The 14,141-nt window shown below is 56.0% G+C and overlaps 5 protein-coding genes across 5 annotated transcripts; 3 read left to right on the forward strand and 2 right to left on the reverse strand.

The window, feature by feature from the left end:
• Positions 1-494: 494 nt before the first annotated feature.
• On the reverse strand, positions 495-680 carry B0H64DRAFT_321542 (uncharacterized protein; the record flags this gene model as incomplete). The annotated part of the gene is made up of 1 exon (XM_062800520.1): positions 495-680. A coding segment is annotated over one exon (186 nt), but the record flags the coding sequence as incomplete, so codon positions are not given.
• A 1,395-nt stretch (positions 681-2,075) lies between these two features.
• On the forward strand, positions 2,076-2,807 carry B0H64DRAFT_323416 (glycoside hydrolase family 25 protein; the record flags this gene model as incomplete). The annotated part of the gene is made up of 2 exons (XM_062800609.1): positions 2,076-2,216; positions 2,277-2,807. The coding sequence occupies 2 exons, from the start codon at positions 2,076-2,078 to the stop codon at positions 2,805-2,807; spliced, it is 672 nt and encodes a 223-aa protein (XP_062660088.1).
• A 1,023-nt stretch (positions 2,808-3,830) lies between these two features.
• Positions 3,831-5,345, reverse strand: B0H64DRAFT_417924 (major facilitator superfamily domain-containing protein; the record flags this gene model as incomplete). Its single annotated transcript, XM_062805278.1, has 4 exons — positions 3,831-4,414; positions 4,474-4,606; positions 4,662-4,856; positions 4,920-5,345. 4 exons carry the CDS (start codon positions 5,343-5,345, stop codon positions 3,831-3,833), a joined length of 1,338 nt encoding a protein of 445 aa, XP_062660089.1.
• An 875-nt stretch (positions 5,346-6,220) lies between these two features.
• On the forward strand, positions 6,221-11,619 carry B0H64DRAFT_322434 (Pyoverdine/dityrosine biosynthesis protein-domain-containing protein; the record flags this gene model as incomplete). The annotated part of the gene is made up of 8 exons (XM_062800563.1): positions 6,221-6,802; positions 6,856-7,215; positions 7,277-7,762; positions 8,292-8,383; positions 9,276-9,342; positions 9,686-10,810; positions 10,894-10,931; positions 11,001-11,619. The coding sequence occupies 8 exons, from the start codon at positions 6,221-6,223 to the stop codon at positions 11,617-11,619; spliced, it is 3,369 nt and encodes a 1,122-aa protein (XP_062660090.1).
• Positions 11,620-12,293: 674 nt separating this feature from the next.
• B0H64DRAFT_398621 (Ctr copper transporter family-domain-containing protein) lies at positions 12,294-13,816 on the forward strand. The gene is made up of 4 exons (XM_062803963.1): positions 12,294-12,819; positions 12,874-13,217; positions 13,285-13,377; positions 13,439-13,816. The coding sequence occupies exons 1-4, from the start codon at positions 12,694-12,696 to the stop codon at positions 13,485-13,487; spliced, it is 612 nt and encodes a 203-aa protein (XP_062660091.1). The 5' UTR covers positions 12,294-12,693; the 3' UTR covers positions 13,488-13,816.
• Positions 13,817-14,141: the final 325 nt, after the last annotated feature.

Here is a 14,141-nt window from a genome sequence, read left to right on the forward strand (position 1 = left end):
ACACTGGATTGCCAAGAGCGAACTGTTGCTATAGTAGGTTCTAGCAACGAGGAGGCGTTGTTCCCCTGCGTCCTTTTGACTCGGGAAATAGTGATGGGGCCTGATCCATCCATCCCTGTTACCCCGAGGTCGAGTCTTTCATGCATGCATGAATGGATGGCAAATGGTAGTTGTTTTCCTCCACGAACCGACAAGTGACCAGAGAAGGCTTATTCCATACCACCCCGGAAAACCATCCACACTTCCGTGCTGCTGCATGCTATCAGCGCCAACAACAGCAGTGACGCCACTAACTCAACCTACACCCAGCATGCTGTGAATAGAGCAGCGCATCACGCCGCTTAGTTGGAGTACTATGAAACATGAGGGTCCTCAGAACACACACGGTATCAGCCATGTTCCGTTGGCAAAAGCAAGGTAGGGACCTTCCCGTTTAATGCGGGGAGGGGGCGGAGGGGAGGGTGGGCGAGAGATACAAGTTGATAGGCAGGCGATCAGACGCGACGCCCATCTGGCCCGGCAAACCCGACGCCCGAGACATGCTCGTAGTGCCAGTTTAAAAACTCGCCTAGGTCGTGGGTAAGGTTGAACCCTATGGGCACTATGTACTCGTTGCCTTCGACAACGGGGCTCATTTCGAGATCCATTATGTGACTCTGCGGCAGGCTCTGGATGCTGTTGGCAGTGTGGCGGCAGCGGATAGACCGGAAGTTGAAACCCGTCTATCGTTGCCTGAAGAAGAGCGTCTCAGCTGAGAACGAGCCATTTGCCGCTCTGTAGCAGGGATACGTCGGGGTAATCATCCCGCTCGAAAACAGCTCGGGAAACAGACACTACCAACGTGCAGAAGGCGCTCGGTATAGGAAATGGTTAAAGGAAAAGTCCTCTCCGCTGTTTTATTTGTAGAGCTAAATATAAGATCTAGACTGGGTAGGAGAGACGTGGGGCGAATTCGCGTTGCTACGTACCTCTCTCTACACTAAACCTACCTCGGTAGGTAAGGTATCTTAGGTATGTATGTACAGGTAGTCGTGTAGATATACCTACCTGGTAGGTGGTAGCTGAGCTGGTGTGGGTGGGGCGTCTGCTGTGCGCCTCTCGCCGCGATTGTCTATGTCCCAGAGAATTCAGCACGTGCATCGAGTACATCCATACACTCGGTGCCTACGTTTCGATAACAAGTTTGATCTCATACTCTGATTAACTACCAGGTATTACTTCGTAGCGTATTTGCCGCGGAGGGGTACCATTATGGATGTCTCCGGCTAAATCGAGAAGCTGATGATTTACGAGATGTAGAGCAAACTCAACAACACGGCGCTGTTCACATAAAAAAGCCCGACGGCCACGGGCAGCCCAAACCCCCGAAAACGCCGAAGGACAGGACACTACGATAAGCGTGTGGGTGGTTGAGTGGTTAACATCTCCCGACGGGAGACCTCGTTATCGAGAGCACACCTCCGCTAGGATCAGGCTGGTATACGAACAGGGGGTTAGCCAGGGTTATTCGCCACCGGCAAGCCACTTACGTCGAACCCCAACTTCCGCGTCACCTTACTCCTAGAGGAGAATGCCTCTCTTCACAACCCTCGGTCGCAACAATCCCTAGGGAGGCGGTGGAGAGAGATAATAGCGATGGCGGTACAATAGATTACCCAATCTCACACCCATTTTGGCCCTCTTTCCTGTAACGCCAGCTACCCCCGTCGATTAGGCTTTGTGACCCCGGCGGAGGCGGACAGCTCGAGTTCAGGTGTGTCGAGACAAGAAAGGCAAAAGATTTGCAGTAAGGCTAGCCATTTCGGGCAGCAACCCCGACTTACACCGACGCCCATTTATGACCTTCCTATTTGGGGAGTACGCCCGACAGCACGTCTCGACGTCGTCAAGTTGTCTCGCAAGGGGAAAGCGGCGAGCCCCGCGGAGGAGAGAAACAAGATGACCCGTTATAGCCTCGGAGTGCTGTTGTGATGGGGCATTTAAGGGCTGAGAAACCCCTCACACGTTCTGATTCGAGGAGTTCAAGTCCATCAACGCTCACCATTCGTTGACAATTCCAATCCCAAACCACCACGATGAAAGCAGCTCTTGCTGCCTGCGTCGCCTTCGCGGCCGCGGTGAACGCCGCCGTCCAAGGCTTCGACGTCTCCCACTACCAGTCGAGTGTGAACTTCGCTGCCGCATACAATTCGGGTGCCCGCTTCGTCATCATCAAGGTGAGAGAGCACTATCTACCCTACACGAAGTCCGTTGAAGCCTGACCGTCTCCCCGCCAGGCCACCGAAGGCACCTCATACATCGACCCCAAGTTCTCGTCCCACTACACGGGCGCCACCAACGCCGGCCTCATCCGCGGCGGGTACCACTTTGCCCACCCGGGCCAGTCCACGGGCGCGGCGCAGGCCGACTACTTCATCGCGCACGGCGGCGGTTGGACCAGCGACGGCAGAACGATGCCCGGCATGCTCGACCTCGAGTCCAGCTCGACCAGCCAGTGCTGGGGTCTGTCGGCCAGCTCTATGGTGGCGTGGATTAAGTCCTTCAGCGACCGGTACCACACGCGCATGGGCGTCTACCCGCTACTGTACACCAACCCGTCGTGGTGGACGACGTGCACGGGCAACTCCAATGCCTTCGTCAACACCAACCCGCTCGTGCTGGCCCGCTACAGCAGCAGCCCCGGCACGATCCCCGGCGGCTGGCCGTATCAGACCATCTGGCAGAATTCGGATTCGTATGCTTATGGCGGCGACTCGGAGATCTTCAACGGCGACTTGGCCGGGCTCAAGAGGCTGGCCCAGGGCTAAGGAAGTCTACGGCCCCGCGTTGACCCGACCGTGGACCGAGTAGGGAAACCGCACCAAGACATCGGCCCGGACCAGCAAACCCTCCTAGCTGTCAGTTTTACCCCCCTTGCTTTGTAGGTTAGAACTTGGAAACTTCGAGATGAGGAGGAATTCAAAGCTTGAACAGCCATGTCAAAAAATGGAGGAATACATCGAATCTAAGCTCTTTTTCTGTCCATACCGCCCTGAAGCCGTGTATTACCGTCATGATTTGGCGTCATTGGCCCACAATACTCGGTAAATAAATTTCCTTACGTGCACTTCGGAATTCCGACTCGTTTGAGTTTGCAGGTCCGAAATCCGGGGACCACAGGGAAACGACGGCTCAAGGGCTGGCCGGCTGAACAGCAGGCCCCAGTCCCGGCGCTATTCTCAGCTTTGAGCATTGGGTCCGCAGTTCCGCATCCAAACGCCGACCGCTGTACATCTCTCTTTTTTTTCCTTTTTCTTTTCTTTTATTCTTTTGCTTTTACTTGTCAACTATAACACATAATATGGCAGTCACAGGAGGTGTCACAAAACATTTCCGCCTGCTGAAAGGGGTTACCATATCTTGATGATGGCCTCTACTCCTCCTATCACATTACTTAGAATTATTACTAGCTGCCTTCATCTTTGCAGCTCTCGCAGCCCTCCATCCAGGACACTTAACTCGCAACACTACGAGAGAATCAGTTAGCTTATTTCTCAAGGGAGCACTCTACCAATGCACTCACCAATAACCGCCGAGCCAACCAAGACAAGGTCCAAGATTGCTAACCCGGTAAAGCACCACCCGCTCCCCATTCTAGACACTAGGGTTGGAATAATTACCGCTGCTATCGCGGCGCCTGGGTTCCGCAGCATATTGCCTAGAGCAAAGGCACCAGCAGCCTGCTGGGCTACGCACTCAGTGAGGAACGCTGTGGTTGTGACAAAGACCCAATTCATGCCAAAGCCAGCTAGCAAACAAACAGTTAGCACAGTTCCGGATTAAATGACCTCTTAGTTTAGGGAATGCGCACTCAGAAACGTCGCAAAGAGCACCGCCGCCGGATGGCATGAGAATTGGATCAGCCACCCATACATGACGCAGCCGGCGACACACACCAACACTCCCCAGATCTGATCGGCCAGTCGAAATTCTGGGTCGACCTTGCCATCGGGCGCCGTCTTTACGGCCCTCGCGCGGCGCCAATCCGAGAAGCGGCCGCCACAGAGAGACCCAACAATCATAGCGACACCAACAGCGAGAAAACCCGCCCCAACAGCGGCGGGCGACCAGTAATACCGCGCTGCCAGTTCTATTGGCAGCTGGACCGCGATCGCAAAGTAGGTGGAGTAAAGAAGAGCTGTGTTTACAGTAACGATACCGATGGGGGCGTATGCGAAGAGGCGCCAGTACCCTTTGAGTGTCGGGATGGGTGGTGGTGGGCCTCGCGCCCAGGAGGGAGCTAGGGGGGACGACAGCTGTGGTGGCCAAAAGAAGACGCCTCGGTTTTCGTAGATAGCGCCGTTGCCAACGCGAGCCCGGAGGGTTTCTGGTAGTGCGAAGAGAATGACAAGCCAGAGCGCAAACCCGGAGATGGCTGGCACAAAATGTTAGTGCCGAGAAGCGGAGCAGCAAGCAAAGTCGGGAGTAACACACCAAGAAAGCCGAAGATCCATCTCCAGTTTGCCTCTGCCAGAGCACCACCGATAACGGGGCCGAGGATGGGGCCGCACTGAGGGCCGGTAAGGAAGACGGACATGGCGAATGCTCGGCCTTTTGGTTCCGTAGTCTTCACTCGTGTCAGAATACGGTCTTTGACAAGTGAGGAACAGGGAAACACATACATCAGCGACCGATCCCGCCCCCATGGAGACTACAGCGGAAGAGCCGAAGGCTTGGACGATGCGCAGAAACACCAGTGCGCCATAGTTGGCCGGAACCGCGGCCAGGAGGATGTTGGAGCCGATGTAAATCGCGATAGAGATCAGATACAAGGGCCGGCGACCCTTCCAATCTGCAAAGCTCGACCAAAATAGTGGCTAAAGTGCAAGATTTGTTAGACAATACGGCAGAGCTAGACCAAGGTAGACGGCATTGCTCACCCCGAAGGCAAAGGTCAGCATAAACACCGATACGGTGATGTTGATGGCTGTTGCGCTGGCTTGGAACTCATGCTCCAGCACTGGCAACGCAGGAAGATAGATGCCGCCTGCCAATGGCCCGAAAAAGCCCGCCACGGTAATGACGATGAGAATGAAACGACGCCGCCATGGTACAAAGGCAGAATATGGAGGCGGGGGACCATCCGGGCCCTTCTCCGGCTCTGGGCCTTTCTCCGGGTCTGGTTGCCCCGGTGGCATTGGCGTACTCGTAGTAGGAAGCATTGGCTGCTTGACCGCGCTGTCTTCGGTATGTTCTCTTCTAGCCTGCTCTGATAGTTTCAAGAATGGCAGTTCTCCGGAAACATTTATTTGTGCGGGTGGTTCTGAATGTGACACCAGGGGAGTTCGGTCCGAGTTGGCGGCCATGCTGGTGTGTATAAGTGGTCGATGTCCCTGCAAAACTTGGGTTGCACCGGCCGGCCGAGCTCGGGTTTGCAAGTTCCCGTTGGCAGTGCAGCGAGGACCGGACAGATAGTTAGACTCGGCTCGGCTGACAGCTGCAAGCGTGAGTGGTACAGAGACTGCAGATCTGCGGGTTGGAGCCCGGTTCCGATTTGGGGGCGATTCGGTTGAATTGCACAGTATTGGGCTTAGGCGAGGAGAAGTCGACAACGGGACACGCTCGTATCTGCGGGCAAAGAAACCAATAAACTTGCTTGATGACGAGGAATGTTCTGCAGATGAGACGAGCAGCGATACTCGGGAACAAGTAACAAGCGTTTTGTTTTTCGCCGCCCCGAAAGGCGGATGGGGCGGTGTCCTGTGAATTTGGCCAAAGGATTCATTCACTCGGTGCGTTGGGAGGCACAGCAAGATCCCGCCCGCATCCGTCATCCCTTCTCATGACTCGGGCTCCAGACATCCATGAATGCCATGCCTGCGCCTTGGCGCAGACGGGGACTGGACAACGGAGAACTGGTGCCCGGCCACCCCCATGCTTGCACGAGCCACTGTGCTGGGTCGGGCAGCGCTAAAAGGGCCATTCATTTCTCTCGCTATTTTCGGCACAACGGTCGACTATGGGCACCCCTCTCGGCCCGTGCAGACAACAACGGCGAGGTTCCAGGCCTCAAAGCCTTGGAGGATCGAATCGACTTTGCTTCCAGAGTACATCTCGATATAAACGGGCACAATTTCGGCATACCGTTGGTTTCTTGCCTAACCGGAGTCACATTTCTTTGCACGAGTCCATTGGCGATTAACTTTCTGCGACTAGAGTCCTACAACAGCCGGACGGAGCAATGTTCGTGCTCATCGCCGAGGTGGCCATCCTGGCAGCCTTGTTCATCGCCCTTGTTTACTTCGTCTTCCTCCTCCCACCAAAGTACCCAACCAACATCCCCGCCGTCCCGTTTTGGGTCGCCCTTTTGCCTTTCTTCAAGGATGTCGACCAATCGGATATTTTCCGCAAGTACATTGAACAACCGCTCAAGACACACGGCGCCGTGAAGCTCTTCTTCGGGGCACAGTGGAACATTTTGGTGCACAAACCCTCCTACGTTGCGGAGATCTTCAAAGACGAGGACCTTTACCAGAAGAGCGGGAACCAGAAGAAGATTCCCCACAGTGTGCTTGCCGAATTCCTCGGGGACAACATTATCTCTAGCCACGGGGAGGTGTGGAAAAACTACCAATCCGTTGTCAAGCCGGGATTGCAGAGGAATTTCGAGGCGGAGAAGATCGCCTACAACGCAGACCGCTTATGTGAGTTTCTCAAGGAGGCCCAGTTCCGAGCAGGGGACGGGGGTGTTCCTGTGCAAGATCTTTTGCAACGGTACTCGGTAGCGAATTGCTCTGAGGTGGTGCTCCAAACGAATCTCGACGTAAGGCTCCGCCGCAAACCCGGGTTAAGAGAATGGCGCTTACGAATCATCAGGCTCTGACGTCGGCGAACGCGCCTATCAATGTTCTACAGAGCGCCGTAAAGCGGGAGATCTTCAAGCCCATTTTCATGAATTTCCCCATTCTCGACCGGTTCCCGTTCCCCAGCCGCACCAGGGCGCGCCAGGTGGTCGATAGGTTCAAGAACGAGCTCAAGCGTGCGCTCGTCGAGAGCCAGAAACACAGCCCTCTTCCCGCTTCTGACGGGTTGGGGCAGCGGATGCTGGATGCCAGGGAGTCCGGTGTCTGGGGTGAACAACAACTCCTGGACAATCTCACCGTTGCCTTCGTGGCAGGCCAAGAGAATCCCCAACTGTGCATGATCTCTACGTTGTATCTCTTGGCAAAACACCCGGTAAGTACCCGGGAATCCTAGTTAAGAATCTGACATCAGCAACGGCTAACAAGTTGGACAGGAGGCGCAAGCCAGGCTTTACGCCGAGGTCCAGACCAAGGGATCGGACCAGTCCCGCTTTGACCCGGACGCTCTGCAGGAATTGCCCTTCTTGACAGCGGTGATTTACGAAAGCCTGCGCCTCTTCCCGCCGATCGGACAGCTGGTCAATCGGAAGGCGAGCCAGGACGCCTTGTTGGGGGGTGACATTGTCATACCCAAGGGAACTTATCTCGGCTATAACTGCTACTCGACCAACAGGGATTCGGCCGTTTGGGGGCCGCGCGCTGACGACTTTGATCCGAGTCGGTGGGGAGACTCACCGGTCACTATCCAGAAGCAGTACCGACTACGAAGGGCGAAGGCTGAGTTCATTAGCTTTCACGGCGGGCGCCGTGCATGCCTAGGCGAGAAATTTGCCATGTTGGAGATGAGGATCACGATAGCCACCCTTGTCCGGGAATGGAGTTGGACATTGGACCCAACCTGGGTTGATAGGAAGACCCCCGTAAGTCACCAGCCCCATTTCTCATGACTGTCGTCAACGAGCGTTGCTAACCGGGTTTGGGTATTAGGCTGGGCCTCTGTATCCCCGTGCGCTAAGGCTTGCATTTTCTCACCGGAAGAAGGATACTTGCTAGGCGAAAGAAGCGCTAGGGGGCAGGCTTGACTCTGGGTCGTTGCCTGGTCGTGGTCAGGTGGGGGGTCCCATGAGTTAGATCACAAATCAGAATGAAGACAATGCTCTATTTTCAAACCAACTGGAAAATATGACGGATGATATCGATGAATCATGTGGTCAGCGGTCTCACTCCTGAATAAATCCTAAATCCTGTGTTGAACAAACGCCGACAGCACGATAAGATCCCAGAGCATGGAGTCCCTAGTCAACGGTTTTGCAGTCGTTGTGGCAGTCCGGGAGTCTGCGATGTCCGTTTCCCATTGCCAGCTCCTCCTCGATTCGAGCATGTCACGGTGCTGTTGTTGTGCGCAGGCTCCGGGGGGAATCGCAGGCGAGTCTCGTGCCCGTCCCCCAGAGGCAGGCATCAATTCCCGCAGATCTATACTCGATAAGGGCAAGTTGGATCAAGTTGGAGGGATTAACAGCCTCGTCTTCACGTGTACACCAGTTGACCATGCATCCTCCAGCGTTCAGCCCAATCCCTCCGCACGATCGGTCGACTTTGTGTCCCAACTCCCACGTCGGTCACCCTCGGGACTTGAAGGCTGCGACTGGGATTGGCTGTGACCGCTGAGCTGAGCTGACCTTGGGGACCCAAATTCCTGGGTCTGACGCTGTTCTTCGTGTCGGTGGGACAAGTGTGTTGGGCAAGGTGCCACATGACTCGTTCAAGAGGCTTGGCCCATGATGAACACGGATTGCGCCATGTGCGCGGTTGGTGTTGTGAACCGGCCCGGTTGCATCGTTACATTCTTTCGGACAAGCCAAGCCACTACTGCCCGCCGTCTGACGGCCTCACATTGTACCCGGTACGACGCCGAAGGAAGGTTGGTTGTCACCCGGCTCAGAGGTGTCCCGACCCACAGCCACCCTCCAACCGTCAACCGCCAACCGGGTCGGCACGGTGGCGCCAAGATGTGCAAGGAGACCCTGTCGAGGCACTCACTCGGAAGAATCGCGCCTTGTGCTTCTGAAGGAAGAAGTGGAGTCTGGGATGGAAGCCCTTGGCGCGGGTGTGCGGGTAGGGTGGGCCCACTAAGAATAGCGTTACACTCGCCACGGGGCCCGGAACTTCCACGCTAAGCCCCTCTCGAACGAACAAGGATTCAAACTTTAGTTATTTGCGGTGGTCTGAATTTCTGCAGTGAAGGATGGGCAAATGGTGGTCGCAGTAGCGGCAGTGCGTCCAACAGCATGGCGGTTATGGCCGCTTGCAGCATTCATCGAGTCAAGAATGGCGAAACGGGGCTCACATCGGCTTTCTTTAGGTATACACTGCCAAAGGGCCAAGACTTACATGGTGCTTGTCGGGCGGCGACCGAGTCGCGCAACATGGCAGGCCACATGCAAGCAGGATGGGTAGGCGCCAGCCAGCTTCCAGCCTCTTTGGTAAGCCGCAAGCCAGTGTTCCTCTCCAGACCTCGGGCTTTGACCCCAGCCCAACGTGCAGTCAGGGGTCTTGCCAGCAGTTTCCTCGCCGGCGCTCGCTCCGTCCTTGAATCCTTGATCCAGACACACTCGGTGACCCGGCCCGCGTGGGGGCTGTGAGGCTCCCCCGAGATACCAGGCTGGAGGCTCACACGAGTATAGAAATACGGCACATGGACGGGTCATCAAAGACCATCCATCCAGATCTCAGTCGACTCACAACTTTATCTTCACCACTTTATCTGACATATACCAACACTTAATCATATTATCCCTTCGCCTTGTCATAATACAGCAGCCCATATCCAACCTTCTCGGTAGGTACATACCTTCGCAGCCATTACCATGGAGTTCTCCAACGAAGGACAATCTTTCTACCATCGCTTCCAAGGCTCTTTCATCCAGGGAAGGGACGGGAGGCTTGTGCACAGCACTGGTCCTCGCCAGCAATGGGTTCATGCCAACTGGGAAGCAATTCAGTCCGGCTCCCAATCGTTTCAAAACTCGGACGTCAAGATTTACCACAACTGTCAGGCGGCCCAGCGCAACAACACGGCCGTCATGGTCAACAACCGACTTCCCCAATCCAACGACATGGCCTTCGAAGAGTTCTTCGTGCAGTTAATCCTCGATCAAGCGGACCTTTGCATACGTTCTGGGGCCTTACGGACCACGGAAAGCGACCTGGTGACAGAGCAGATCGTGGATCTTTTCGACAGTTATCTCAGGTACCAGGGCAAGGGCGACAGATGGGCGCTGGGTGGGAGGACCTACTTCGCTGAGCGTATCAGGCACTTTACAGACCAGAACGCCCCCGTTGAGCTTTGCCTGCCGGCCTTTCCCTGCAAGTCGTCCAACGGAGACAAGGTGACCGGGCCGGATCCGGACCGGGGTGAGGAACTTGCGCTCGAGCGGCTTCACGGATTTGTCGAGGCCGTCGAACGAGTATACCAGCCTGGCGCCAAGATGTGGGTGATTAGCGACGGCCATGTCTTCAGTGACTGTATCGGTGTCAACGACGCCGATGTGGACGCGTATGGCGAGAAGCTGAAGGAGATGAACCATGCCGTTGGTGCCCGGAGAGGCAACACCGACCGTGTTGGGTTCAAGTCTCTCGTCGACCTGTTCCGGCTCGCGACTGTCGCATCCGACGAGGGACTCTCTAACCTCACCCGGCGACTCAACATTCCTACCATCGACCATCATGTAAACACCGAGGTGACTGAGGAAGCCGAGTTGTGCCGGCGAATCTTGATGGCGGGGTGCGGCCCGCGAAAGTCAGCTGTCCGCGCCAAGATCGACTCCAAGGACCCGGCCATCACGGCACTTTATCGTGGTTTCTCGCGGTTCATGCTGGAGGACCTGGAGTACCACCCAGACACCCAAAACAAGAGCAAGTCGCAGCAAAAAAAGCTGTCCTCCAAGGTGGCATTTGAGATGATCATGGTAGGTTCTTCCTCCGAGATCACCGGGGGGCATGGGCGCTAACTTAACAACAGCGCAACCAAGCATACTCCAACCTGGTGGAGATGCTGTTCCCGAACCACGTCCGGCTGTCCATCCATGCGTAAGTTCCACCCTGGCCCAAGACTCTCCGACCCGCTAAACCGCGCTAATTCGCTCATCTCTGCCGCAGACACAATAACGCCGGCCCCAAGTTCGGCATCCAGCTCTTTGACCCGTCCCAGGTCCGCGCCGTCGAGGCACTGTCGGCGGACGGTGAGCTCATGACCTCGCTTGATCTGCTACACATCCCCACGCCGTGGCACAACTCCGTAGTGCAACTGGCCGACAGCGATGTCGTTCTCGTGACCAAGGCCAAGCTCGCGAGGGCGGCCCTGGCGGCGGAGACCATGACGGGTGGGTTGGTGGAAGCTCGCAGCGGAAGGGCACACTTCGCGCTGGGGAAGAAGCCTACTTCTGTTGCTGGCGCTTCTCCCGCCTCTACCGCGTCCGCCGCACCCACTGTCCTCGGGCAGCCGGCGCAGACCGAGGCCGAGAAGGAGCCTACGGTGACAGTTACTGTGACCGTCATGGCGGAAGAGGACTTCAAGGCCGATGTCCCTCCCGCGCCCGGGAAGCTCCAGAAGCGTACGACGTTCTCGGAGAAGGCCGGCGCCGTTGTCGCCGCTGTGGTCCGGCGCAACACGGGCAGTCTGTCTGTTGCAGAGAAACCATCCGGCCCGGCGAACCACAGCTCCTGGTTTGGAAGGCTGCGCTGGGTCTTGGCCCTCTTTTGGCCTCGGGGGCTATGAATGGTCGGGCATTTTGGGATCACATGGTAGACTGGATTTAAAGAGGATCGGGTTTCTTGAACCGAGCTTACCTTTCCTCGACGCCACCCAGATGAGTCGGGGATAGCGTTATTTTGAGCCAATTGTCTTTGGAACCGGGAAAGGCGCATTGCATTCAATGGATGAGTGGGGTTGGGGCATACAACCTGGAATGATGGTCAGGCTGGAGTTGGGGGTTTGGGACATTCATTCTGCTTTCTCAGATTGAGAAAAGTTCCTTTGTCAATAGTTACATCCAGGCACCGTACAATGTACTCATCAAAATAGTTAGTAGGTGCCTACCTAGTAATCCAAGATTATCAATATCAAGGCTTGCGGTTTACCCCCGGGATGGACCTAAACATTTCGTATTCAACCTCGCTCACCGTCTAGTGTCTTATCAGAACCTGCCACATACCCGTCGTCCATGTTTGGCAGTGCTGGTGTCTCACCAACCAGGAATGAGTGCGCCAACCAAAGACTAACTGAGTAAAGCAAACCTGGAAGTCAGCGGATGGTCAGCGGGGCCAACGCACCCAACAGCCGACAAGGTGCCGGGAGGTCACTGGTTGCGGACGGGGGAGGAAGTCTTGTGCGCCGCCACAATCTGCTCAAATGCCCGCAATTGGCTCAAATATTTGTTTCCCATGCGGTAGGGACGGCCGACACGAGCTTCCCAGCGAGCCCATTTTCCATTTTCGGTTCTTTGCCAAGGCATCCCACGCCGCTCCTGCATGGCACGGCAGGTGTGAGACATGCACGGAGAGAGAAGGCATCAGTCGTTCGAGAAAGTGCCCTGCCTCTCAGCTGTTGCAGTTTTCTGGTTCCACCTGGCAGTGCAAGATTCCGGGTTTTAAACCATCGGTCCGCGCCGCTGGAATCACGCTTTCCCGATCTCTTCTCTGTTCTTTTTTTGCCGAGTATCATTTCCACCCCTCCGCACGCCACTAAAACAAGCGTGAAGGCTCAACCCGCTTACCTACTTGGATCGCATCATACATCCTCGTTCCGGCCCAACCCACACACTTGACCCGCTAACCCGTAACCGACTTCAACATGGACGGCCACGATCACGGCGGAATGACCATGGTGACAGCAACAACCTCAACCGCCGGTGCCGCTGCCACAGGCGCGAGCCACAGTATGGGCGGCATGGGGAGCGGAAACGGTTGCAAGATATCCGTCGGTTGCCTGACTTGACGCCCCCCTGCTCGGCCAAACACTGACCGCTTCCAGATGCTTTGGAACTGGAACACCATCGACTCATGCTTCCTCGCCTCATCATGGAAAATCACGTCTAATGGAGTCTTTGCGGGGTCCTGCATTGGCGTTGTCCTGCTCGTCATGTCGCTCGAAATGCTGCGCCGCGCCGTCAAGGAATACGATCGCTTCCTCATCAACAAGCACCTCAAGTCACTGCCTGCCGCCGCAAGGTCATCAAAGGCCGGATCTGATGACGGGAGTCCGGCCCCCAACTGTGCCCCCGCCGTTGGCAAGGGCTACCGCCCGACCATTTTCGAACAGGCCATTCGTGCCCTGCTGCATATGGTGCAGTTTGCCGTTGCTTACTTCGTCATGTTGTGAGTGCTTCTGATTCCGTCTTTAGTGTTGAATGCCGCATGGATACCGGATGCTGACCCGGACCAGGCTTGCCATGTACTACAACGGCTACATCATCATTTGCATCTTCCTCGGTGCCTATATCGGCAGCTTCATTTTCCACTGGGAGCCTCTTGGCGGGTGAGTGTCCCGGGTCTCCCATTAAACCCTCACGGTCTCCCCTTTACTCACACATGGGTAGTGGACAGCAAACCAGCGCGTCAAAGGAGGCCACCGTGTGTTGCGGCTGAGTCGCATGGTCGGAGTTTCTCTTAATACAGCGTTTCGGTCAGGGCTTAAATCCTTCTGGTTCACCATGCGGCGGTCCAGCCAGGTCGAACCGGGTTGCTCCATGGACAGTATCCATCGCGGCGCTGGTTTTGTTTAGAACCTATATCTAATTCTCGCTACATCTCACCGTGGTTAATATCACCCTGAACAATTGGCCGTCTCCCAAGTCATCGTTGTGCCGATCCGTCCTGTCCCCTTCGTGCACGGCGAAAAGTGACATTCCCCATCCACGACATAACCATCCCCCCCCCTACCCCTACCCTCAACGCGAGCCAGGCACCAGGATTCCTGTCATTCGTCCGATGGGGTGCGATCCTGCTCCCGGGTCGTCCGATGTTGTGGTTCTGGTAAACTGATAGCGGCTGATAGGGGCAATATCTCGTGCATTTCCGGCTCGCTTCCCGCGCCGCGATGTCACGCCGCGGCAATATGCGAGCCGCCTCCCAGCCCTAAGCTTCTGTCACCGACTTCGCCAATGCTACCGTAGCAAGCCAATCGGGCTGAAAGAGGGCCACTCAATCTAGGCCAATATTCGCCAAACACGGGACTGACACACAAGCGAGGAAGCCCGGCAGCTGGAAAACAGGCGAGAGAAGCGGTCTGCTTCCCGTGCC

Source organism: Chaetomium fimeti (assembly GCF_033439085.1).
Source record: "Chaetomium fimeti strain CBS 168.71 chromosome Unknown B0H64scaffold_4, whole genome shotgun sequence".
NCBI lineage: Eukaryota > Fungi > Ascomycota > Sordariomycetes > Sordariales > Chaetomiaceae > Chaetomium > Chaetomium fimeti.